This window comes from Staurois parvus, unplaced genomic scaffold, assembly GCF_062004578.1.
Source record: "Staurois parvus isolate SC_StPar_1 unplaced genomic scaffold, SC_StPar_1.0 ptg000342l, whole genome shotgun sequence".
Lineage (NCBI taxonomy): Eukaryota > Metazoa > Chordata > Amphibia > Anura > Ranidae > Staurois > Staurois parvus.
The window spans coordinates 1,141,112-1,165,416 of NW_028318138.1; the positions used below are offsets into that span (position 1 = coordinate 1,141,112).

At 44.8% G+C, this 24,305-nt stretch overlaps 2 protein-coding genes and 1 non-coding gene across 8 annotated transcripts in view; 2 read left to right on the plus strand and 1 right to left on the minus strand.

The window, feature by feature from the left end:
- The window catches only part of LOC149456917 (uncharacterized), a 101,375-nt gene extending 87,397 nt beyond the window's left edge, over positions 1–13,978 (plus strand). For all 4 annotated transcript variants that reach the window (XM_089684288.1, XM_089684290.1, XM_089684291.1 and 1 more), the window contains exons 2-4: positions 10,122–10,185; positions 11,583–11,733; positions 13,680–13,978. In XM_089684288.1, the coding sequence (XP_089540414.1) occupies positions 10,122–10,185; positions 11,583–11,733; positions 13,680–13,929 (465 nt within the window). In that variant the 3' untranslated portion in view covers positions 13,930–13,978. The remainder of the gene's footprint in view (positions 1–10,121; positions 10,186–11,582; positions 11,734–13,679) is intronic.
- A 9,378-nt stretch (positions 13,979–23,356) lies between these two features.
- On the minus strand, positions 23,357–23,429 carry TRNAR-UCG (transfer RNA arginine (anticodon UCG)). The gene has a single exon. It is a non-coding gene; the product is annotated as a tRNA-Arg (tRNA).
- Positions 23,430–23,559: 130 nt separating this feature from the next.
- Positions 23,560–24,305, plus strand: part of POLG (DNA polymerase gamma, catalytic subunit) — a 73,113-nt gene continuing 72,367 nt past the window's right edge. Inside the window, exon 1 of one of the 3 annotated variants that reach the window (XM_089684296.1) lies at positions 23,560–23,691. The gene's annotated coding sequence lies outside the window, so the exon portion shown is untranslated. Of the gene's footprint in view, positions 23,753–24,305 lie in introns of all 3 variants that reach the window. The other 2 variants (XM_089684295.1, XM_089684297.1) reach the window with 2 other exon arrangements.

The window sequence follows — 24,305 nt, forward strand, 5'->3', positions numbered from 1 at the left end:
CTTTCAGACCATCTGTTTTGCCTCCGTGTACTTCTTTAAAGTGTTGTGCCAGTGGGTTCTCTTTTTCTCCCTTTCTTGCATTCCTATTTTCATTTCTAATATCTCTCAGATGTTCGCCAATCCTAGTCCTGAGGCTTCTTTTTGTTTTACCTATATATATCTTTTTGCATGGACATTCTATCATGTATATCATTTTACTACTAGAGCAGTTAATAAAGCTTCGTATTTGAAATATCCTAGAGTTATCATTATTGAAGAACTGATTGGACTTATGTACAAATGGACAAATCTGACAGTGGCCACATGGAAACATACCATATACGCCAGTCCTCCTAGTTAGCCAGTTTCTTTGTGGTGCCCTCTGAAATTCTGATTGTACTAGTATATCATTTAGATTCCGAGTTCGTTTTGCTACCATGTGGGGGCTCTCACCTACCAATCTCGCTATCTGCGGATTTTGAGTTAGTAGATGCCAATGGGAGTCCAGGGCCTTCTTGACTTCACCCCATTGTTGTCCAAATTTAGTTATAAATCTTACTGGTTGATTTACAGTGTTCGCAGTTACCTTTGATTTTGGTTTATTAATAAGTTCCTCTCTTGTTTTACTGAGGGCTCTTCTTTTTGCTCTTCTTAGGGTTCTATGTGAATAGCCCCTCTCTCTGAACCTCTTATAGAGTTGGATAGATTCATGTCTATACTCTAAATCTTCTGTACAGTTTCTTTTTATTCTCTGAAACTGACCAATAGGAATTCCCTGTTTTAAACTCCTTGGGTGATAGCTATTAGCATGTAGAAGTGTATTGGCCGCTGTTTCCTTTCTAAATGTTTTGGTGACCAATTCATCTTCGTGGACAGAGATTGACAAATCCAAAAAGGTTATCACCTCTCTATCCACTGTATAAGTAAGTTTGATATTTCTATCATTCTTGTTCAAAAATTCCATAAATCTTTTAAGCTCATCGATACCTCCATCCCAGACCATCAGCACATCATCAATGTATCGCAACCAAGTTATTGCGTATTGTTTATAGGAAGTGGAGGGATATACTAACTCCTCTTCCCACAGACCTAGATGTAAACACGCGAATGCCGGAGCCCAGGGTGCTCCCATGGAGGTGCCACATATTTGCTGATAGAAGGAACCCAGGAACTGAAAACAGTTATGGGTCAGCATAAACTCCAGCAAATCCAATATAAATTCATTTTGAGCCTCCATTTCAGGAAAGTATGTCTCCAGAAAATGGGCCACCGCTTTCTGTCCCCATACATGTGGGATGGAGGTATACAATGATTCCACATCGATACCCACCAGGAGTGCGCCTTTTGGTACTTTTACATTTACAATCTTTTTAAGTACATCTCCCGTGTCCCTTACATAGGATCTGAGTTCCAAGACCAGATCCTTGATTAAGTCGTCTACAAATTTGCCTATTGGTTCCAGGGGGCCACCAATAGCAGATGCTATAGGGCGTCCCGGTGGTTGAGAGGGATTTTTATGTATTTTTGGGATTACATAGAAGGTGGGGATATTATATGTATCAACTAACAACATATCACATTCCCGTTTGGTTAATAAGTTTGCTTCACGTGCCAGTCCCACTTTTTTATTTAAATCAACCGCAAGTTTTGGGAACGGATTGTTATGTAGTTTACGATATGTATCCAGACTCTTCAGCTGTCGAAGCACCTCCTTCTCATATTCCACACTCTCTAGTAGTACTACATTCCCCCCTTTATCACTCTTTTTAATCACAATGTTTTTAGCATTTTTAAGTTCCCTAAGGGCTATTCTTTCACCTCTAGTGAGGTTATCAACGTTCCTCATTGTCCAATCTATTTTTCCAAGGTCATCATGTACTAGGTCTAGAAAAGTACTTAGCCATTTATTTTCCCTGATATTAGGCATTCTTCTAGAAGGAGTTTTAAGTCTAGTGTGTCTTTTCCACTTGTTAGAAACATCCCTCTCCCCAATTTCACTGTCTGTGGGAGTCTCCTCAATAAGACTAATGAGATCTCTTAATGCCTCTTGTTCCCTCTCTGAATTCAGGTCCCAGGGATTTTGTTCTTCTCTGGATAGATATGGAATTCTTAAAAGGATCTTTCTCAAAAACAAATTTAGGTCTTTATAGACCTCAAACAGGTCCATTTTATCCGTAGGAGAAAAGGTTAAACCTTTTCGCAGTAAGTCATAATGTCTTTTTTTCAATACAAAATTGGAAAGATTTATTACCTTAAGATCATTCGTTCCCCCCTCTTGGTTAATCTTTATCTCTTGTGGCTTCTGGTTCGATTTTGATTGGATGGTTTTAGGGCAACTGAGGTGCTTCTTTCTTCCTTTGTCCCATTCATTTGTTTGTTTTAGTATTCCATGGTTCTCGCCATCTGTTTTTTCCTCTAAAAAACTGACAGATCTCTTATTACTTTCATCATCATCCTCACTCATTGATGAATATCCTCTATTATTCCTAAAAAAATGTTTTTTACGTTTTGATCGACTCCTTCCTCTACTATTTGTTAGATCGAATATCTCACCTTTCTCCCAATCCTCTAAATCTCTTCTAAATTTTTGTTGTTTCGTGAATTTCAGATTTTTTTGTATTTTTTCTATCTCCTTTCTAAGGAAGTCATTATGTTTATCAAACTCAGGATCATTCTTCAGAGGATCAAGTGATTTTGCGCTCTCATTGATTTCGTTAGAGAGTTCATTCAATTGAACCTTCTCTTCTTCCACAATTAGTCGCATAATCTCTATGCCATGTTTTATACAGACCTCTTTCCACCTTTCCAGAAATCTGGGGGTGTGAAGATGTTCTGCTGGAATTACCCTTTCTCTTAATCCCCTGGGAACAATCCCTCTCTCTATATATGATTCAAGGGATGTAATATCCCACTTTCTATTCAGATATTTAGTAGTTAATTTCTTATGTAGCTTGAACCTGGTCTTGATGTCCCCCTCATTTCCCTCTACTTGGGGGTCTAAATTCTTAGTAAATGCAGATCTAATTTCCGCATCCATCTCCTCATTGATCTGATAGGCCATTACCTCCTTACGTATTTTCCCTTCCGCAAAGGGGAGGGAAATTACAAACTGTCGTATAGATATAATCAAAAAATATCAATAATCCAGCAATCAATGTATACCATGCAAATGTTTAAGACTGAGTACCAACCTCCAAGGTGGCAGAACAGGTTATAAGAACCTTTGAGGAAGTATATCACAACAATAAAGCAAAAACAGGCCACCAAAAATGACACAAATTACCGGTGTCATTAGCATATCTCCGACTCACTTGTATAAGTGTGGATACAAAAACCCAAAAACTACATACTAAACAATATGGTAGTGTGACAAGAACACCCCTACCTAAAAAAGCAGGTTACTAGATGATCCACGCGGAGTAATATGAATTCAAAAGAATTTTTAACAATACTTTATTTGATCACATAGATCATAGGGAGGTTAAACATAAGCACGGTGTACATATGAAAAAAATAAAATCATGTTAAAAAACACTTAGCGTCTTCAATTTAGGGTCATCTTAGCAAATAGAGCACCATATAAGGCAGAGTTGTGTAATGATGCGATAGTTATCCTGGATTTCCGTGGGTTTCCCACTTAAATTCGAGTAAACCATGTGTTCAACAGATGTGTTCCCCATATATGTCAGGGACCTCCTTCATACAGGTTTAAGGGGGGCTAAGTGCGTACAGGTGTGTTGGGGGGGCTGGGTGTGCACAGGTGAGGAGGGGGCAGGGTGTGCACAGGTGAGGAGGGGGCTGAGTGTGTACAAGTGTGTGGGGGGCAGAGGGTGTATGTAGGGGGGGGCTGAGTCTGTACAGGTGTAAGGGAGGCTGAATGGATACAGGTGTGACTGGGGCTGAGTGCATACAGGTTTGAGGGGGGCTGAGTGCGTACAGGTGTGTGGGGGCTGAGGGTATATGTGTGTGTGGGGGGGGGCTGAGTGCGTACAGGTGTGTTGGGGGGGATGAGTGCGTATAGGTGTGTTGGGGAGATGAGTGTGTACAGGTGTGTTGGGGGGATGAGTGTGTACAGGTGTGTTGGGGGGGATGAGTGCGTACAGGTGTGTTGGGGGGGATGAGTGTGTACAGGTGTGTTGGGGGGGGGATGAGTGTGTACAGGTGTGTTGGGGGGGATGAGTGTGTACAGGTGTGTTGGGGGGGGATGAGTGTGTACAGGTGTGTTGGGGGGATGAGTGTGTACAGGTGTGTTGGGGGGGATGAGTGTGTACAGGTGTGTTGGGGGGGATGAGTGTGTACAGGTGTGTTGGGGGGATGAGGGTGTATAGGTGTGTTGGGGGGGATGAGTGCGTACAGGTGTGTTGGGGGGGATGAGTGTGTACAGGTGTGTTGGGGGGGGATGAGTGCGTACAGGTGTGTTAGGGGGGATGAGTGCGTATAGGTGTGTTGGGGGGGATGAGTGCGTACAGGTGTGTTGGGGGGTATGAATGCGTACAGGTGTGTTGGGGGGGGATGAGTGCGTACAGGTGTGTGGGGGCTGAGGGTATATGTGTGTGGGGGGGGGGCTGAGTGCGTACAGGTGTGTTGGGGGGATGAGTGTGTACAGGTGTGTTGGGGGGGTGAGTGTGTACAGGTGTGTTGGGGGGGATGAGTGCATACAGGTGTGTTGGGGGGGATGAGTGTGTACAGGTGTGTTGGGGGGGATGAGTGTGTACTGGTGTGTTGGGGGGGATGAGTGTGTACAGGTGTGTTGGGGGGGATGAGTGTGTACAGGTGTGTTGGGGGGATGAGTGTGTACAGGTGTGTTGGGGGGATGAGGGTGTATAGGTGTGTTGGGGGGGATGAGTGCGTACAGGTGTGTTGGGGGGGATGAGTGTGTACAGGTGTGTTTAGGGGGGATGAGTGCGTACAGGTGTGTTGGGGGGGATGAGTGCGTACAGGTGTGTTGGGGGGGATGAGTGCGTACAGGTGTGTTGGGGGGGATGAGTGCGCACAGGTGTGTTGGGGGGGATGAGTGCGTATAGATGTGTTGGGGGGATGAGTGCGCACAGGTGTGTTGGGGGGGATGAGTGCGTACAGGTGTGTTGGGGGGGATGAGTGCGCACAGGTGTGTTGGGGGGGATGAGTGCGTATAGATGTGTTGGGGGGGATGAGTGCGCACAGGTGTGTTGGGGGGGATGAGTGCGTACAGGTGTGTTGGGGGGGATGAGTGCGCAAAGGTAAGGAGGGGGCTGAGTGTGTACAGGTATGAGGGGGGCTAAGTGCATACAGGTGTGTGGGAGGGGTTGAGTTCATACAGGTTTAAGGGGGGCTGAGTGCGTACAGGTGTGTTGGGGGGGCTGGGTGTGCACAGGTGAGGAGGGGGCTGGGTGTGCACAGGTGAGGAGGGGGCTGAGTGTGTACAGGTGTGTGTGGGGCAGAGGGTGTATGTAGGGGGGGGCTGAGTCTGTACAGGTGTAAGGGAGGCTGAATGGATACAGGTGTGACTGGGGCTGAGTGCATACAGGTGTGAGGGGGGCTGAGTGCGTACAGGTGTGTGGGGGCTGAGGGTATATGTGTGTGTGTGGGGGGGGGCTGAGTGCGTACAGGTGTGTGGGGGCTGAGGGTATATGTGTGTGTGTGTGGGGGGGGCTGAGTGCGTACAGGTGTGAGGGGGGCCTGAGTGAGCACAGGTGTGTGGGGGCTGAGGGTGTTTGTGTGTGTGTGGGGGGGGCTGAGTGTGTACAGGTGTAAGGGAGGCTGAATGGATACAGGTGTGACTGGCGCTGAATGTGTACATGTGTGAGGGGGGGGCTGAGTGCGTGCAGGTGTGAGGGGGGGGCTGAGTGCATACAGGTGTGGGGGGCTGCCTGCAAGACTGCTCAGTGCTCACTGTGGATGTCTGGAGAAAAGTTGTTAGATATCACAATGGTAAATTGTTTGACAATATTACTGGATTTGGGCCTGTGCTGTGACTATCTCTTTGCTGGATTGGGCTGTTTCTTTTCTGTATGGGGAGTCTCTTTGCTGGGTGGGGATGTCTTTTTGCAGCATGGGGATGTCTCTTTACCCCCTTCCTGCACAGACCAATTTTCAACTTTCAGCACTGTTGCACTTTGAATGACAATTGCGTCATGCAACACTGTACTCATATGAAATTTTTATAATTTTTTTCACACAAATAGAGCTTTCTTTTGGTGGTATTTAATCACCACTGAGTTTTTTATTTTTTGCTTAATAAAACAAAAAACACCTGAAACTTTTGAAAAAAACACACTTTTCTTCGTTTCTGTTATAAAATTTTGCAAATAAATAACATTTCTTCATAAATTTAGGTAAAAAAGTATTCTGCTACATTTCTTTGGTGAAAATAATAATAATAATAATTGAATTTATATTTTTTTCAAATGTTTCTATTATTTTTTTAAATTTTTATTACATTTTTATTTTTTTTACTATTTTATTTGCAGTACACTGTGACCAAAGCAATACAATGTTACCATAGTAACATTGAACTACTCTGGGCAAGTGATCAGGATTTTTAACACATTATGATTGCTAATACCAATGTATTTCATTGATATTTGCAATCATTGTTACTGAATGAAACTGATTCATTCAGTCTTTTGTTGTGATTAGCTGTGATTGGGCAAAGCTGATCACATGATTCAGATGGGCTGTGATTGGCCCTGTCTGTATCATGTGACTGCCTTGATCAGTCACAGCTAACAACATAATTGCATACAATGGATGGCATGACAGGAAGCCATCCAATGTCATCAACGGGACACAGCCGCTGACAGATTGTGCCGCTGCGCAGCCCCGCGGCCGCGTGAGGGGCTCGTTTTGACAGGACATCCTATGACACCCAGTCACAATGAGGAGTGTCCTGCCCGACCATCAACCTGCTATAGATGGATGGATCGCCGTGGTAGTTCATTGAAGCTTCCTGTTAGTATATCTGCTTGCTCCTACATCCGTATGGCAAGCAGATATTCTGACAGGTCTGCAGGAGACCTGCATGTCATCAGCGATCTACTGATCACTGGTGAAATGCTTTCTAGGCTCCTTTGGACAAAAATAATAAATGCACATTTTTTTAGCTGCAAAAAAATGTGCATTTATTATTTTTGTCCAAAAGGTGAACTTATCCACTAAGAAAAAGCGCTGGAGAGGACTGACCTGGCCAGCAATGAGTCCAGATCTCAATCCCATAGAGCTCCTGTGGAGAGATCTCAAAACAGAGACTTGGAGCAGTTGGTGTAAGAAGAGTGGTCCAAAATTCCAGTAGAGAGGTGTAAGAAACTCATTGATGGTTACAGGATGCCATTGATTTCAGTTATTTTTTCCAAGGGGTGTGGTACCAGATATTAAATTGAGGGTGCCAATAATTTTTTCCAGTCCATATTTGGGGTTTTGGGTGGAATATATCAGATTTGACTTTTTGTTTCTCCACTTTTTTGTGTCATACCAATTCAAACAAAAGAAATAAACATGAGAATGCCTAAACATTTGTAATTGCAACAATTTTCTGGGTTATGTGGTGCATTATCTGACAGAAATGTGGGGCTGCCAATATTTTTGGCTGTGACTGTACCTGGCTGAATCCGCGGTCCACTGAATACCTGTGCGTTCAATCCCTACAGATGTCTATGGAGTGGTCTCCCAATACAGCAAACACTCAGTGAGTAGGCCCCACATCAGTCTATGGGGATCAATGGCACAGGTATGGTCAGTGGAAAGAACAATTCACCCATGTAATGCTAAGATTGTGGCACACCACAACCAACATACTCAAACACAATCCAGTGTTAGACTCCGGCAAAGTAAGCAATGCACGGTAAGATGCAAGCCATCCATGAGATGGAATAATTTTTTCTGCAAGGGTTTTACAGTTTTTCACCCAACATTCATTAGGTAAGGTGTCACTAGGGTTGCCACCTCATCCCTTTAAAACTGATCGCATATTAACTACACAAGTTCTAGGGCTACTTTAACCACTTCTCACCTGGCCACTGCACTTTGCCATGAGTATATGTATATATTTCAGGTAAAGTATTGAACACGTCACCATTTTTCTCAGTAATTATATTGCTAAAAGTGCTATTGACATGAAATTTTCACCACGTCGGTAACAATCCATGCAATCCATACATACAAAGGAACCAAAACAAGTTCAGAAATTAAGTTATATATAATAAAACAGAACAACAAAGGGAAAAAGTATTGAACACATGAAGAAGGGGAGGTGAAAAAACTCATGGAAAACCAAGACACAAGCTGAAATCTATCAGTAATTAGAAAGCAATCCTGCTCCTTGTCAGTGCAAATTAATATCAGCTGGTTCAGTTTCAACTGATGGCCTGTACAAAGGTGTCTCATTACCAAGGTGTCACACAAGAAACCTCTCATGATGGGTAAAAGCAAAGAGCTCTCTCAAGACTTTGCAACCTTATTGTTGCAAAACATACTGATGTCATAGGTTACAGAAGAATTTCTAAACTTTTGAATGTTCCAGTGAGCACTGTTGAGGCCATAATCTGGAAGTAGAAAGAATATCATTTCACCATAAACCGGCCACAACCAGGTGCTCCTCACAAGATTTCTGACAGAGGAGTGAAAATAATTATCAGAAGAGTTGTCCAAGAGCCAAGGACAACTTGTGGAGAGCTTCAGAAAGACCTGAAATTAGCACTTACAATTGTTTTAAAGAAAACAATAAGTAATGCACTCAACCGCCATGGCCTGTATGTACACTCACCACGCAAGACTCCATTGCTGAAGAAAAAGCACGTTCAAGCTCATTTAAAGTTTGCTGCACAACATTTAGACAAGCCTATGAAATACTGGGAGAATATAGTCTGGTCAGATGTGACCAAAATTGAACTCTTTGGATGCCAAAATACACATCATGTTTGGAGGTCAAATGGCACTGCACATCACCCCAAAAACAACATCCCAACAGTGAGGCTTGGAGGTGGGAATATCATGGTGTGGGGCTGTTTTTCAGCAAACAGTACTGGCAAACTTCATATCCTTGAAGGAAGGATGAATGCAAAATGTGCCAAGACATATTTGATAAAAATCTGCTGCCATCTACCAGGATGATGAAGATGAAACGGGGGTATATATTTCAGCAAGATAATGATCCCAAACACAGAGCCAAGGAAACTCTCAATTGGTTTCAAAGAAAGAAAATAAAGCTGCTAGAATGGCCTAGCCAATCACCTGCTTACATTCATAAAAAAATCTATGGAAAGAACTAAACATCAGAGTTGATAGAAGAGACCCATGAGACCTTCAAGACAGTGTGGAAGAATGGGCCAAAATCACACCTGAGCAATGCATGCAACTAGCTTCTCCATGCAGGAGGCGTCTTGAAGCTGTCATTACCAATAAAAGATTTTGTACAACTTATTAAATAGATTTCAGACAGTGTGTTCAATACTTCTTCCTTGTGTTGTTCCATTTTATTACATATAACTTAATTTCTGAATTTGTTTTGGTTTCATTGTATGTATGGATTGCATGGGTTGTTACCGACATGTGGTGAAAATTTCATGTCAGTAGCACCTTTAAAAATATATTTATGTTGAAAAATGGTGACGTGTTCAATACTTATTTTACCTGCTGTGTGTGTGTGTACTATATATATATATATATATCGAAAGAGAGAGATATAATTAATTACCCACCTAGACTGAAACCAGACAACTACCTAAAGTGCTCTACTATTTAAATTCTGACCAGATATTGAATGGTTATGTCCTGAGTCACCCGTGCATCCCGCCATTTAATAATAAACCTAATGGAAAGCCTCATTGGTCACTAAGGATGAGCAGGAAGAGGATAGAAGGACCAAAAAGCAACCATCCAAGCTCTTGTTGGAGTATACATAACACAGCATACAGCATTTTGCTGAAATGGAAATTAACTGAAGATGTACAATATGTGGATATTTGGAGTTAATTGCAATACAGTGAGGGAGGGAGGCAGCTTACCATATATGAAGTCAATGGTAAACTTTAAAATAAAACTAACAATGGTTTTTTGCTGTCTATGTCTTTGTTGGGAAGATGTCCCCTTGTGTATTGTGTTGGTGACAAATGCTCCTTGGGGCAGAAAATCACTATTTGATTAACCTTTTTTTTTTAATTTGACAGAGAATAGAGATGATGAAATCTTACAATAAAAGACATCTTATTGATTTCGGCCACCATAATACAGGTAAGCTTTTAAAGTAAATCTGTTACAAGCCTGGACAAGGCACACTGAATAAATGAGACATAAATTCATAATTTAGGTTCATTTTAGTGAAAACCACATGATCAGTAAATCGGGATGTATGTAGCTGAAGTAAAATACAAATGCACTGGTCCCAACAGAGTGTGGAGCAGGGGCGGACTGACCATTTGGAAACTCGGCACTGCCCGAGGGCCCGGGGTCAGTAGGGAGCCCCATGAGATGCCCCTGGTATCTTTTTCATAGGCTTTTTTGAGTTTGGGCAAGGGCACAGGGGTCCCATGATCCCCTATTGCCCGGGGGCCCCATGAGTTGTCAGTCCGCCCCTGGTGTGAAGAGCAGGTTTCAGCCAACTAACAGCATCTGTTAGGAGGGACAGAATGCGGCCTGGCCATCTTGTGCCCAATCTGGGAAGATGTCCAGAGAAGTAGGGAACCTTACGCTTTCCCTCGTCATCAGGAACTCCAAACCTGAGAGCCAAGGCCTTAAATAGGCTCTGCCTGACTCAAGATGGCTGCTAGAGACAGATGGAGTGGCAGTATCCAATCGAACAGCTTCCCTAGTGACCCAGGAAACCATTGAAAAACCGTGTTCCTCTTGATTTCCTATCCAACTGCAATGCTGCTGCGGATGAGTGCCACCTATAGTGGAGAAAGTAGACTGCACCTACCTACATCCAGTTTCAGAATATCCTTAGCTCCCTACACTTTGTCTAAGGTAAAGTTGCAATAAACCTTAAAGCATTTATAAAGCCTAAACATTATCTACCTTAATGCACTCTTTGCATGAAGGTAAAAATTGTTTAGGTATGATAATCGCCCCTTTACCCGCCCCCCTATACTTACCTGAGACCTCAGTCGATTCAGAGCTATACACATTTGCAGTTCCTCTCTCCCCTCACCTCCTGGTCTCACAGGCTTTGCTGAGGCAGCAATAGCCATTGGCTCCCTCTGGTGTCAATCAAAGCCAATGGCGAGGGGGTGGAGCTAAATCCTGATATCTGTGATCTACGGAGGCAAACAGCAGAGCCTGAGGGCGAGCACACAGGTGGGCCCCCATTGGAAGCTTTTTCCTATGAGAAACTAGGAATGCCGGCGGTGGACCCAAGAAGAGGATGTTCGGGGCTGCTCTGTGCAGTTCCATTGCATAGAACATGTAAGTATAAACCTGTTACTTAAAAAACAAAATTGTGCTTAAAATCATTTTAAAAAGGGAATTCTTATGGACTGTGTTTCTGGTGCTAGAGTGTGAAACTGCGGTTTGCCTGGCTGCTGCACTAGTGGGAATAGACCCTGGGACTTTAAATTAGGGACCCTGACCTCTATTAAATCTGACTCTCTGGTAGAAGGACCCAGCTTCATGTGTGTCATTTTCTTTACTAGACCTTTTTAGATCAAGAGAGAAGCCCAAGAACTCAATGATCGATCAAAGTAAGGTGGACCTTCTAGAAGAAGAACTAAGGAAAGGTTATCGTAAGGAGGCTTCAACTCTCAATGCTGTGATGGAGAACATGACACGTCTTTATTTAACAAGGTAAAGTGGGCCACACAGTGGAACCAACATCATCACTAGTGATTAACAGGGCTACTGTTAGAAACCACGGGGCCCCATACAGCAAACCTGACAGGGCCCCTCCACCAAACAAAAAACACAGTTTACTATGCTTCAGTTATGAACGAACACAGTGAGTGATTGTTACCGATCACTCATTTTGTTCATCCAGGAAAGGACAGGGCTGGTAAATGTGACATATTCCCCCAGTCTCCATCCTGAAGGATCCTATTGTGTGCATGCAGATGCTGGTGCAAAGGAGAGAAGGGAAGTCGGCAGCACTGTGGGTGTGGGGGAACACAGGGGGGGCCTGGACAGCAGAGTGAAAGGTATGCTGGGTGCACCAGAGGGGGGGCAATTACTGGAGTCAATCCCCTGTATGGCTCTCTCTGCAGCAGCTGACAGCCAATGGGAGGAAGAGGAGAAGAAGCCACCCTCTCTGCCCACATCTGATTCAACCAGCTGCCTGGGCCCCCCGTACTGGCCTGGGCCCCTTACAGGAGGACTGGTGGTACCCCCTTATCCACGGCCCTGGTGATCAACATATCTGCCCAGGTTCCATTCACCAAGGGTTAGTCAAATCCTTTTTGAAATATGATAAACCTGAACTTGCTAGCAAATCCAACTGATGCCATTGGGGAGAAGGGGAGGACAAGAAGAAAGGGGGCAAATGCTGTTAGTAAATTCTGGCCATTTTAGGGTTAATAGGCAAACTGTACAGTGAGTGTGGGGAGCAGGGCTAAGGGGTACCACCAGTTGTCCTGTACAGGGCCTAGGCCAATAGGGGGGCCCAGGCAACTAAATCAGATGTGGGCAGGGAGGGTGATTGTTGGGGTGGGGGGGGGGACAATTATTGGAACCGATCCCCTGTATGGCTCCCTCTGCAGCAGCTGAAAGCTGGCATTTTCTCCTCTCTCTCCAGCTGGCTTTCAGCTTCTGCAAAGAGAGCCATACAGGGGATCAGCTCCAGTAATTGGCCCTCCCCCCCTTGCTGCACACATTACCCCCCTGTGTGCCCTCACCCCACCCCCAAAATGCTGTCGGCATCCCTCCTTTCCTTCCCACTGGCACTTATCAGCACAGAATGGAGTGTGGGGGAAAGGTCCAGTAAATATGTCACATTTACCAGGCCCTTCCTTCCTGAATGAATGCTGTGAGTGATTTGGTACCGATCACTCACTGTGTTCATTCTTAGCTGAAGTAGAGCAAACTTTGTTTTTTTTGGGTGGGAGGACTTGTCTGGTTGGTCGTACGTGGCCCCCGTGGTTTCTAACAGCAGCCCTGTTGGGGGGAGGGGTCTTCCTGGCTGCCGGGCGGACGTGACGTCACCATATTACGCTCACGTGGTGACGTCACGTCCGCCCGGCAGCCATCAGTGTTCCAGCTTGGTTTCCATCACAGCCGCTGGACGCTAACAGCGTGGAATTGGGAGACCTGGCTCCCCCAGCAGCCTTGGCTCCTAGATGATAATCCACCCTCTCCATCAGCCTCTGGGACCTCTTAAGGACAAAGTCCATCCTGAGACATATGCCTTTCTCTGCTGTTATCTAGTGAGTTACCTTGCTCAATTAAACAACCTTCTAATACTGCACTTAGTCTGGCGCCCCTCTCTCCTTTTCTTCTCCATGCCAGCTTTACTCTAAGGGTGCTGCCTCCTGATGTTGCTGATTACACTATACCAAAAAAACTGTATAATACGGACTACTCCCTTATAATTTTGGACTTTTAATTCTTCCTTTTCTCTCCAGCGCCAATTTCTCTAATTTTTTGTTTCAATCAGATTGTATTGTGTATGGCCAGCCTTAGCATACAAGGATGTGCGTTGCGTTGTGACAATTGTCTGTTTGCTGTCGCTCTGCTTACTATCTGCCCAGTTGCTTGACACCTGCTATGCAGTTCACCTGCTATTTGCTGCTTTTATCTTGCAGATTTCAGGAACTGGAGAAAGAACTGATAAGTACCCAGCAAGAGTCCGAGCATGCCGAGAGACAACATTGGGAGGCACAGAGAACCCAATCAGAGCTTCTCCATCACAACTGGGAGCTCCTGAGAAAACTCCAGCAGCTTCGCCAGACACTGGAAAGACAACAGAACAGAAGAAACAGGAGGCAGCAGTCCCCACCTGAGATCACACACTGGAAGCTACTAGACCTGCAACGTGCAAGGCATCCTCTGTAATAGGCATCATATAGGCATGTTCATAAATATTAAATATATTCCTCAATAACCGCAAAACCTATCAATCCCAGTTGTGTGCATAAAAAGCCTTTTAAACCGAGATTTTACCTTTTTAAATTTACCAGTGACATGAGCACTGTGCTGTACGTATAGCCAGTGCAGAAAGCAGAGCTGTGGGAGGGGCTCACAGGATCCACCCACTACAGGCTGCCTGCAGCAAACTACAGGAGAGGGCGGAGACCAGACCAGTCTCCCTGCACAAGGAGAGAGCAGCAGTGACTGGTCTTTATTACAGGAAGCTCCTGCACAGAGGTAAAGTTTTACACTGGATCACTACACAGATCTGAAGAAATACAGAAAGCACACCAAGATTCAAGGAAGAATACAAATGACTCATTTATTTAGACAATATTTGTTCAATGGAGTATAAAGAAAATAACTTTGTGAACAAACTCTTGGTGCTTTAGGCCTCATGTACACAGGGCATTTATGGAGCCACTTTTAGGGGCTGCTTCCAAACGGCACTCTAGGGTATCCTTTGTGTCCATGCACACATAGACTTTTATTGGATTCAAAGAAAAACAGAGGGCGCACCGGCCTAGGCCTATCGAAAAAAATGTATTGGAGGGATAAAAAGCAAGTATTGTACTCAAAATAGGCAAACAGGCACCAAGGTTGGTGGCTCTGAGGAAAAGGTTGAGACCTCGAAACGCGTTAGCATGGTGGGAGTCCAGGGTTCCATTTTTTTTACTTATATGCAATGTGGATTGGACACCGCTGTTTAGCGTGATGTGCCTTTGACCTGTTTGCCTATTGCGAGTACAATACTTACTTTTTATCCTTCGAATACATTTTTTACGATAATGCACTAGGCCAGTGCGCCCCCTCTTTGTTTTTCTTTGTATCCAGTGACATTGAACTACCCCGGTGCGTTGAAGGCAGCAAGGAGTGCATTTTCCAGGATATCTGTGATGTTACCATAACCCAGTGTTTCTCAACTCCACTCCTCATGGACCCCTAACAGGTCATGTTTTCAGGATTTCCCTCAGATGAAACAGCTGTGGTAATTACTAAGGCAGTGAAACTGATCAAATCACCTGTGCAAAATAATGGAAATCCTGAAAACATGACCTGTTGGGGGTCCATGAGGACTGGAGTTGAGAAACACTGCCATAACCCTAGCCGAGTCCATCCTGAAGCGCAGGAGTACAGAGTTTGCTGTGCACACATAGACTTTTAGAAGCTTTTAGTAGCAGTAGCGTTTGCCAGCAGGAAAAAAACCAAGGGTCAGTGCGTCCAGGAGCAGCAACATTTTGGCAGAAAAACGCTTGACGCGGCTAAACGCATCAAAATGCTAGGTGTGTATAGCACTTGAGTGTTAATTGATTTCAATGGCCAGAATAAATTATCTCTCTGGCCAATGAAATGAATTAACGCCCACACTTAATGTGCCTAAACGCTTGTAAAAGCGTTACATAGTTTTACAAGTGTCAGGCGATTTTTGCAGCAAAAACACCTCTGCCACGAGGGCAGCTTCTAGGAGAGGTTTTTTTTTAACATCCTGTGTGCACGAGGCCTTAGAGTTTTTAAAAGTTTTAAAAAATATGACTTATTTTTTCCTTTATTTTTATGTCCATAAAAATGTGCAGCAGTCAGAAATAATACCCAATTCTAATGCCATTCCGGAGTACCTAAGGGCTCAGGTGTCATATACCTACTTGGTATTTTGAGATTAGTTCTGAACATGGGTGATGGAATTTATGTTGGTAGCTCATGGACACTACACCTGACTACACTACACCTGACTACACTACTCCTGACTACACTACTCCTGACTACACTACACCTGACTACACTACTCCTGACTACACTACACCTGACTACACCTGACTACACTACACCTGACTACACTACTCCTGACTACACTACACCTGAATACACTACTCCTGACTACACTACACCTGACTACACTACACCTACTACACTACACCTGACTACACTACTCCTACTATACTACCCCTGACTACACTACACCTACTATACTACACCTACTATACTACACCTACTACACTACTCCTGACTACACTACTCCTGACTACACTACACCTGACTACACTACACCTGACTACACTACACCTGACTACACTACACCTACTATACTACACCACACCTACTATACTACACCACACCTACTACACTACACCTACTACACTACTCCTACTACACTACACCTACTACACCACACCTACTATACTACACCTACTACACTACACCTACTACACTACACCTACTACACTACTCCTACTACACTACACCTACTACACTACTCCTACTACACTACACCTACTACACCACTCCTACTATACTACACCTACTACACTACACCTACTACACTACTCCTACTACACTACACCTACTACACTACTCCTACTACACCACACCTACTATACTACACCTACTACACTACACCTACTACACTACACCTGACTACACTACACCTGACTACACTACACTTGACTACACTACACCTACTACACTACACCTGACTACACTACACCTGACTACACTACACCTGACTACACTACACCTGACTACACTACACCTACTATACTACACCTGACTACACTACACCTACTATACTACACTACACCTACTACACTACTCCTACTACACCACACCTACTATACCACACCTGACTACACTACACCTGACTACACTACACCTGACTACACTACACCTACTATACTACACTACTCCTACTACACTACACCTACTACACTACTCCTACTACACTACACCTACTACACCACACCTACTATACTACACCTACTACACTACACCTACTACACTACACCTACTACACTACACCTACCACTCTACACCTACTACACTACACCCACTACACTACACCTGACTCCACTACACCTACTACACCTGACTACTCTACACTACACCTGACTACACTACTCCTGACTACACTACTCCTGACTACACTATACCTGACTACACTACACTACACCTGACTACACACCTGACTTTAGTACTCCTGACTACACTACACCTGACTACACTACACTACTCCTGACTACACTACACCTACTATACTAGATCTGACTACACTAGATCTGACTACACTACACCTGACTACACTACACCTGACTACACTACTCCTGACTACACTAGATCTGACTACACTACACCTGACTACACTACACCTGACTACACTACTCCTGACTACACTACTCCTGACTACACTACACTAAACCTGACTACTCTACAGTACACTTGACTATGTCTGACTACACACCTGACTTTAGTACTCCTGACTACACTACACCTGACTACACTACACATACAGAATCCCATTATTCTAGCTGTCCCTGATTACATTTATTTGTAGGGCTGTCATATGGGTGGTAGAGGAAGCCGTGCTGTGCTGAGCCTGGGGCCCCCTGCTCACTTGAAGGTGCACTCCTGTACACAGTAGCGTCTCCCTGGAAGCTGAGCGGCTGTAGTGCTCAGAGGTGCAGAGGCAGCGAATAGCACCACATAGTGCTGGCACAGGGGAACAGCAGGCGGCTGTCAATCACCCATCCATGCAGTCACAGCTAGTCTTGGTCCTTGTCTAGGTGTCAGTGACCATTCCTTTATTATCATTAACAGCATCACATCCTGGTTCCTCCTCCCCACCATCCCCCTGTGATTCTGGCTCCCTCATGTCTCTTTCACAGTAAGGCTAGTGATTACGATTTAGTGGATTGGTATTTTCAGGATAAAAACAGGTGAGGAGGAGGCCAAATATCACCTTCTGTCAGACACCTCTAAAAAGTGATCCACCCTAGACGCTTTTCAGCAGTAATAGCTGCACATATGAACGGGCCCTTGCTATACAGACCAGTGTCAGCGATGGCTTCGACAGGGAGGGCAGCGGTTTGCAATTTGGTGCGTTGCACTGCTTACTTTTTTTTCCCTTTTTTTTAACTTTTGAAATATCACATGGGGTTGATTTACTAAGACTCCATGCACACTGGCATTTTTTTCAGCTCCCAGAAGCTGTTATTAGCGTTTTTTTCTGCTCCTAGAAGCTAAATAGTGTTCTCCTCTGTGTCCATGCACACTGCTTTAGGCTATTAGCATTTTTTGAGCTTTAGCATCTAGAAGCAAAAAAAAAATTGTTTTTTTAGAGTTTTTTTTAGTGCTTTTCCAGCAGAAAAAACCCTAAACACTGCTAAACCCCTTTTTTCTACCTTTTTCTTTTTTTTCTCCACATGTACTGTAAAAACACTAATAAAATGCGAACGCTCCTAAACACTTCTGAACGCTACTAAAACACTACTAAGAAACGCTATTACCAGTGTTTTTTTATCCAGCATTTTTTTAGCTGAAAAAAGGTTAGTATGCATGGAGCCTTAAACTGGAGCACTCAGAATCTGGCGCAGCGGTGCATGGGAGCCAATCAGCTACTAATGTCAGCTTCTTCAATTAAGCTTCGACAATAAAACCTGGAAGCTGATTGGTTCCTATACAGAGATTATACCAGATTTGGCACTCTCCAGTTTTAGTAAGTCCCCCCCTATGGGGGGCTCATTAATGTCTCTGAACAGCGGCACCATGTGTTGTTCTGCTGTTTGCTGACATGACATCCAATTGTCTTCTGTGACTCTTCAGTGGCCTGCATTTGTCCAGTGTGGAAATACACCAATCACTGCACATAGGGATGAACTTAAAGTGTTCCTAATCCCCGCACCCTGCATTCACTATATCTGGTCTCCCTGGGTCCTGCATTCACTATATCTGGTCTCCCCGCACCCTGCATTCACTATATCTGGTCTCCCCAGACCCTGCATTCACTATATCTGGTCTCCCTGGACCCTGCATTCACTATATCTGGTCTCCCCGGACCCTGCATTCACTATATCCGATCTCCCTGGTCCCTGCATTCACTATATCCGGTCTCCCCGGGTCCTGCATTCACTATATCTGGTCTCCCCGGGTCCTGCATTCACTATATCTGGTCTCCCCGGACCCTGCATTCACTATATCTGGTCTCCCCGGACCCTGCATTCTCTATATCTGGTCTCCCCGGACCCTGCATTCACTATATCTGGTCTCCCAGGACCCTGCATTCACTATATCTGGTCTCCCCGGGTCCTACATTCACTATATCTGGTCTCCCCGGACCCCGCATTCACTATATCTGGTCTCCCCGGACCCCGCATTCACTATATCTGCTCTTCCTGGACCCCGCATTTACTATATCTGGTCTCCCCGGACCCCGCATTCACTATATCTGGTCTCCCCAGACCCTGCAGTCACTATATCTGGTCTCCCCAGACCCCGCATTCACTATATCTGGTCTCCCCGGACCCTGCATTCACTATATCTGGTCTCCCAGGACCCTGCATTCACTATATGTGGTCTCCCCGGACCCTGCATTCACTATATGTAGTCTCCCCGGACCCTGCATTCACTATATCTGGTCTCCATAGACCCTGCATTCACTATATCTGGTCTCCCCGGACCCTGCATTCACTATATTTGGTCTCCCCGGACCCTGCATTCACTATATGTGGTCTCCCCGGACTCTGCATTCACTATATCTGGTCTCTCAGGATCCTGCATTCACTATATCTGGTCTCCTAGGACCGAGCATTCACTATATCTGGTCTCTCTGGACCCCAAATTCACTATATCTGGTCTCCCAGGACCCTGCATTTACTATATCAGGTCTCCCAGGACCCTGCATTCACTATATCTGGTCTCCCCGGACCCTGCATTCACTATATGTGGTCTCCCCGGACCCTGCATTCACTATATCTGGTCTCCTAGGACCCTGCATTCACTATATCTGGTCTCCCAGGACGCTGCATTCACTATATCTGGTCTCCCCGGACCCTGCATTCACTATATCTGGTCTCCCCGGACCCTGCATTCACTATATCTGGTCTCCTAGGACCCTGCATTCACTATATCTGGTCTCTTTGGACCCCGAATTCACTATATCTGGTCTCCCAGGACCCTGCATTTACTATATCAGGTCTCCCAGGACCCTGCATTCACTATATCTGGTCTCCCTGAACCCTGCATTCACTATATCTGGTCTCCCAGGACCCTGCATTCACTATATCTGGTCTCCCCGGACCCTGCATTCACTATATCTGGTCTCCCACAGTACACACAACATGGAAATGCAATTATTTTAGTAAATATAAACTGCTAAATACCTTTTCTCATCAGCAGTTAGAGCAGTCTTGTGACTTCTATCAGTGTCCAGCAGAGCACTGGTTAAAGCTTGTAGGAGTTTTCATTCTGCTCTAGGAGGATGCAGGACCCTGACCTCTGTCTGGACAGTGCTGATTGGCCCTGTGCTGATCACATGCACTCTCCCAAGAAAAAAAAAAACACTTTAACAATACACACCAAACTGAGCATGTGCAGAGTGCCCCCAAACTTATGTTCTATCACAAGATATTTAGGGGGCAATGGAAGAATGGGAGGATCAGAGAAGACAGGAACATCCTTTTTTCACAGTGTGGAGGATTAACCCTTTAGGTTCCACAATGAGAATAACAAGCATGCTTTACTACATATACAGACTGATTGTACTGTTGTGGGTTTAGTAACACTTTAATTGCACCCAGCACAGCCCAAATGCACATCAAAGAACCTTCTGCACTTTCTGCACCCTTTTGGGTGTTGACCTTCACGTGTTTTTTTTACCACACATTTTGGAATATTTGTGGTGCGTTTGCTGTAGGATTTTGTGTGTGTGCCCGCTGGCCGTGTTTGGAGTGCTGATATGAATAATGGCACTCCAAATGCAAGGCATGTTTTTCACACGTATTCACAGTTTTTCTACGTCCTATTTCCTTGTACTTTTTGAGTAGCTATTGGCTATATCTTTTAATAAACGCTTTTTAAACTTTCTGCACTTAGGTTGGCGCCCCATCATTGTGTTTTATTACATGTTCTGGTAACAATCCTACCATTACCTGGCACCTTTATCTCAATAAACGTGCTTTTATGGTTTTATGTGATGGTTGCTCCTTTGTTTTTTCGGCATGGCCATACTGAGAGGTATTAATCGTGAGATAATAATAATGGGGAGAATCTGAAGGCATCTTTCTCTGTCCATTACTGTGGTACAGCATCTTTTCCAAAAATTGAGGGATAAGGCGGGCACACACTTTTGGAATTATACATCCATGCGTTTGTGACTCTTAAATCATTTAGGGTCCACATGTTCTGGTAAGAATCCAACTATTATCTGATGGTGGAGCACTAGTTTTATTGAAGACACATGGTGGACAATCACATATATAAATCACTGGGACTGTTTTGTCATTTTCACAATTTGGACTTGCTTTCATTTCATAATTTGCCATTGAACACCAGAATTGGCAGGTCCGCTACTGGCACCCTGTGCTTTTCACAGATGAGAGCAGGTTCACCCTGAGCACATGTGACAGACATGAAAGGTTCTGGAGAAGCCATGGAGAACGTTCTGCTGCCTGTAACATGGTTCAGCATGACCGTTTTGGTGGTGGGTCAGTGATGGTCTGGGGAGGCATATCCATGGAGGGACACACAGACCTCTACAGGCTAGACAATGGCACCCTGACTGCCATTAGGTATCGGGATGAAATCCTTGGGCCCATTGTCAAACCCTACGCTGGTGCAGTGTGTCCTGGGTTCCTCCTGGTGCAGTGGGTCCTGGGATCCTCCTGGTGCAGTGTGTCCTGGGTTCCTCCTGGTGCAGTGGGTCCTGGGTTCCTCCTGGTGCAGTGTGTCCTGGGTTCCTCCTGGTGCAGTGTGTCCTGGGTTCCTCCTGGTGCATGTGTCCTGGGTTCCTCCTGGTGCAGTGTGTCCTGGGTTCCTCCTGGTGCAGTGTGTCCTGGGTTCCTCCTGGTGCAGTGTGTCCTGGGTTCTTCCTGGTGCACGACAATGCCCGGCCTCATGTGGCGAGAGTATGCAGGCAGTTCCTGGAGGATGAAGGAATTGATACCAGTGAATGGCCCCCACGCTCGCCTGACCTAAATCCAATAGAACCCCTCAGGGATATCCAGGGGCGGACTGACAACTCATGGGGCCCCCGGGCAATAGGGGATCATGGGGCCCCTGTGTCCTTGCCCAAACTCAAAAAAGCCTATGAAAAAGGTACCAGGGGCATCTCATGGGGCGCCCTACTGACCCCGGGCCCTCAGGCAGTGCCCGAGTTTCCAAATGGTCAGTCCACCCCTGGGGATATCATGTTTCGTTCCATCCAACGCCGCCAGGTTGCACGTCAGACTGTCCAGGAGCTCAGAAATGCCCTGCTCCAGATCTGGGAGGAAATCCTCCAGGACACCATCCGTCATCTCATTAGGAGCATGCCCCGACGTTGTCAGGCATGCATACAAGCACGTGGAGGCCACACAGACTATTGAGGACCATTCTGAGTTGCTACAATGAAATATCAGCAAAATGGACTCGCCTGCTGCATCATCTGGGTTCCGTCCCCTGTGAGCGTCGGGACGTACGGGGGATGGAACTGGCGGGAAATTTGAAAATGACAAAAAGTGACATTCACTAAATACACTAAAATCACATAGTAAAACATTACTGTATCAAACCATTTCACATACATTTTGTCCCGAGTGCTTTGTCTGGCGCCCTGCCTGCATTTTTACTGTTCTTTCTGCCTGGAAACTGAGAAACGTCCATGGCGTCCAAAAAGCGTCCCTTTAGGTCAAAAGCGGTTTTAGACCGGCTAGAGAACAGAGATAGTAAATCAGAACCACTTGCAGAATTGAGTGATAATGATTCGTGGGGAAATTCCTCATCAGACACTGAAAACGATTCTGCAACTTTGCTCAGCGATGTGCGAACTTGGCGCTATATTTCAAATTTCAGTGCTTTTAGTTTGATTATATTATTGAATTAAATTTATTATTATACTATTATTTTTTATTATTATTATTAAATTATAATTTATGATTTCGTGTTTCAAATTTATCATACCCGGGATGTATACTAGACTCTTGTTCGGACATATTTCAGTGAGTTATTCCTAAATATTACAGGCCTACAATAAAAAAAATACATATTTCCATGCAAAAAAATGTACCGCTTTGAGCACAGAAATATGGACATAATCAGACCGCTAGAGAGGATAAAGTAGCAGTTCTGAATAACAAATGACCTTTTAGAGGGGTAAACCCTGCCAGCATACTGAAAGAGGCCTACGTTCTAAAAAAAAAAAAAAAACCTCAGGAACTTTGTAATGGTTATCATTATACCAGATTTATATAACACGAACAGTTTGTCAGCAATTTACAATGTAATGATGGTCATTATAGGAATATCTAAATACAATGACATGAAAACGGAAATGGTCACTTTTAATACTCATGATCCAACCATGTAAAAAAGGAACAAAAAAAAAAAACGACCGCGGCAGGACTCGAACCTGCAATCTTCTGATCCGAAGTCAGACGCCTTATCCATTAGGCCACGCGGCCCTGCATACAGGGAACTGTCTACACTCTCTAGATAACGTGCAATCATCCGCCCTCTAGGTGACGCTCATCGATATTGCAGGAATCGTCACTCCATTTCCTCTCACTGCTTACAGGCCAAACTAGTTGCTCACAGAAGTAAACGGACTGAGGATGAGGAGGAGTCGTGTTCTCCTACCACAGGGGGTCGGCTTGGTGTGATCATCCGCTCCGACAAGGTGTGACGGCTCACCGGCCTGAGCGGAGAGTCAGGGGAACGCGGGAGGTGAGCAGGACACGTGCCGGACAGCGCAGACACGTGCTGGCTGTTTAAGTGCAGTGGCCAGGTGGGAAGTGGATAAAGTATCCCTAGGACTTGTACAGATTATATGTGATCGGTACTAACCCCCGACCTACCGGACACTCCTACCCCCTGAGTGCCCGGGCCAATTTCCAGCTTTCAGCACTGTTGCACTGTGAATGACAATTGCGCGGTCATGCAACACTGTACCCATATGAAATTGTTATCTTTTTTGTGACAGATATGCAGGCCATAGACGGGGAGAAAAGCGGACGGTTTTTTAACAAAATAACGAAAAATCGGTCGTTCAATAGGCCGATGTTACCACCAACAGTAAAAAAAAAATCGGCCGATTTTCGTCCCGTCTACGGTCGGCATTTAATTACTTCTGTCCCTGCAGAGAGCTCCGCTATTATATTTGACATTAAAAAGTATTGCAGTTGCAACAATGTATCCATTTGTATCCATTTTGGATACAGATGGTTTTTTTTGGATACAAATAGATACAATGTTGCAACCGCAATACTTTTTAATGTCAAATATAATAGCGGACTGGAATTCCTCTTCTTCTTTCTCTTCTTCTTCTTCTTTCTCTTCTT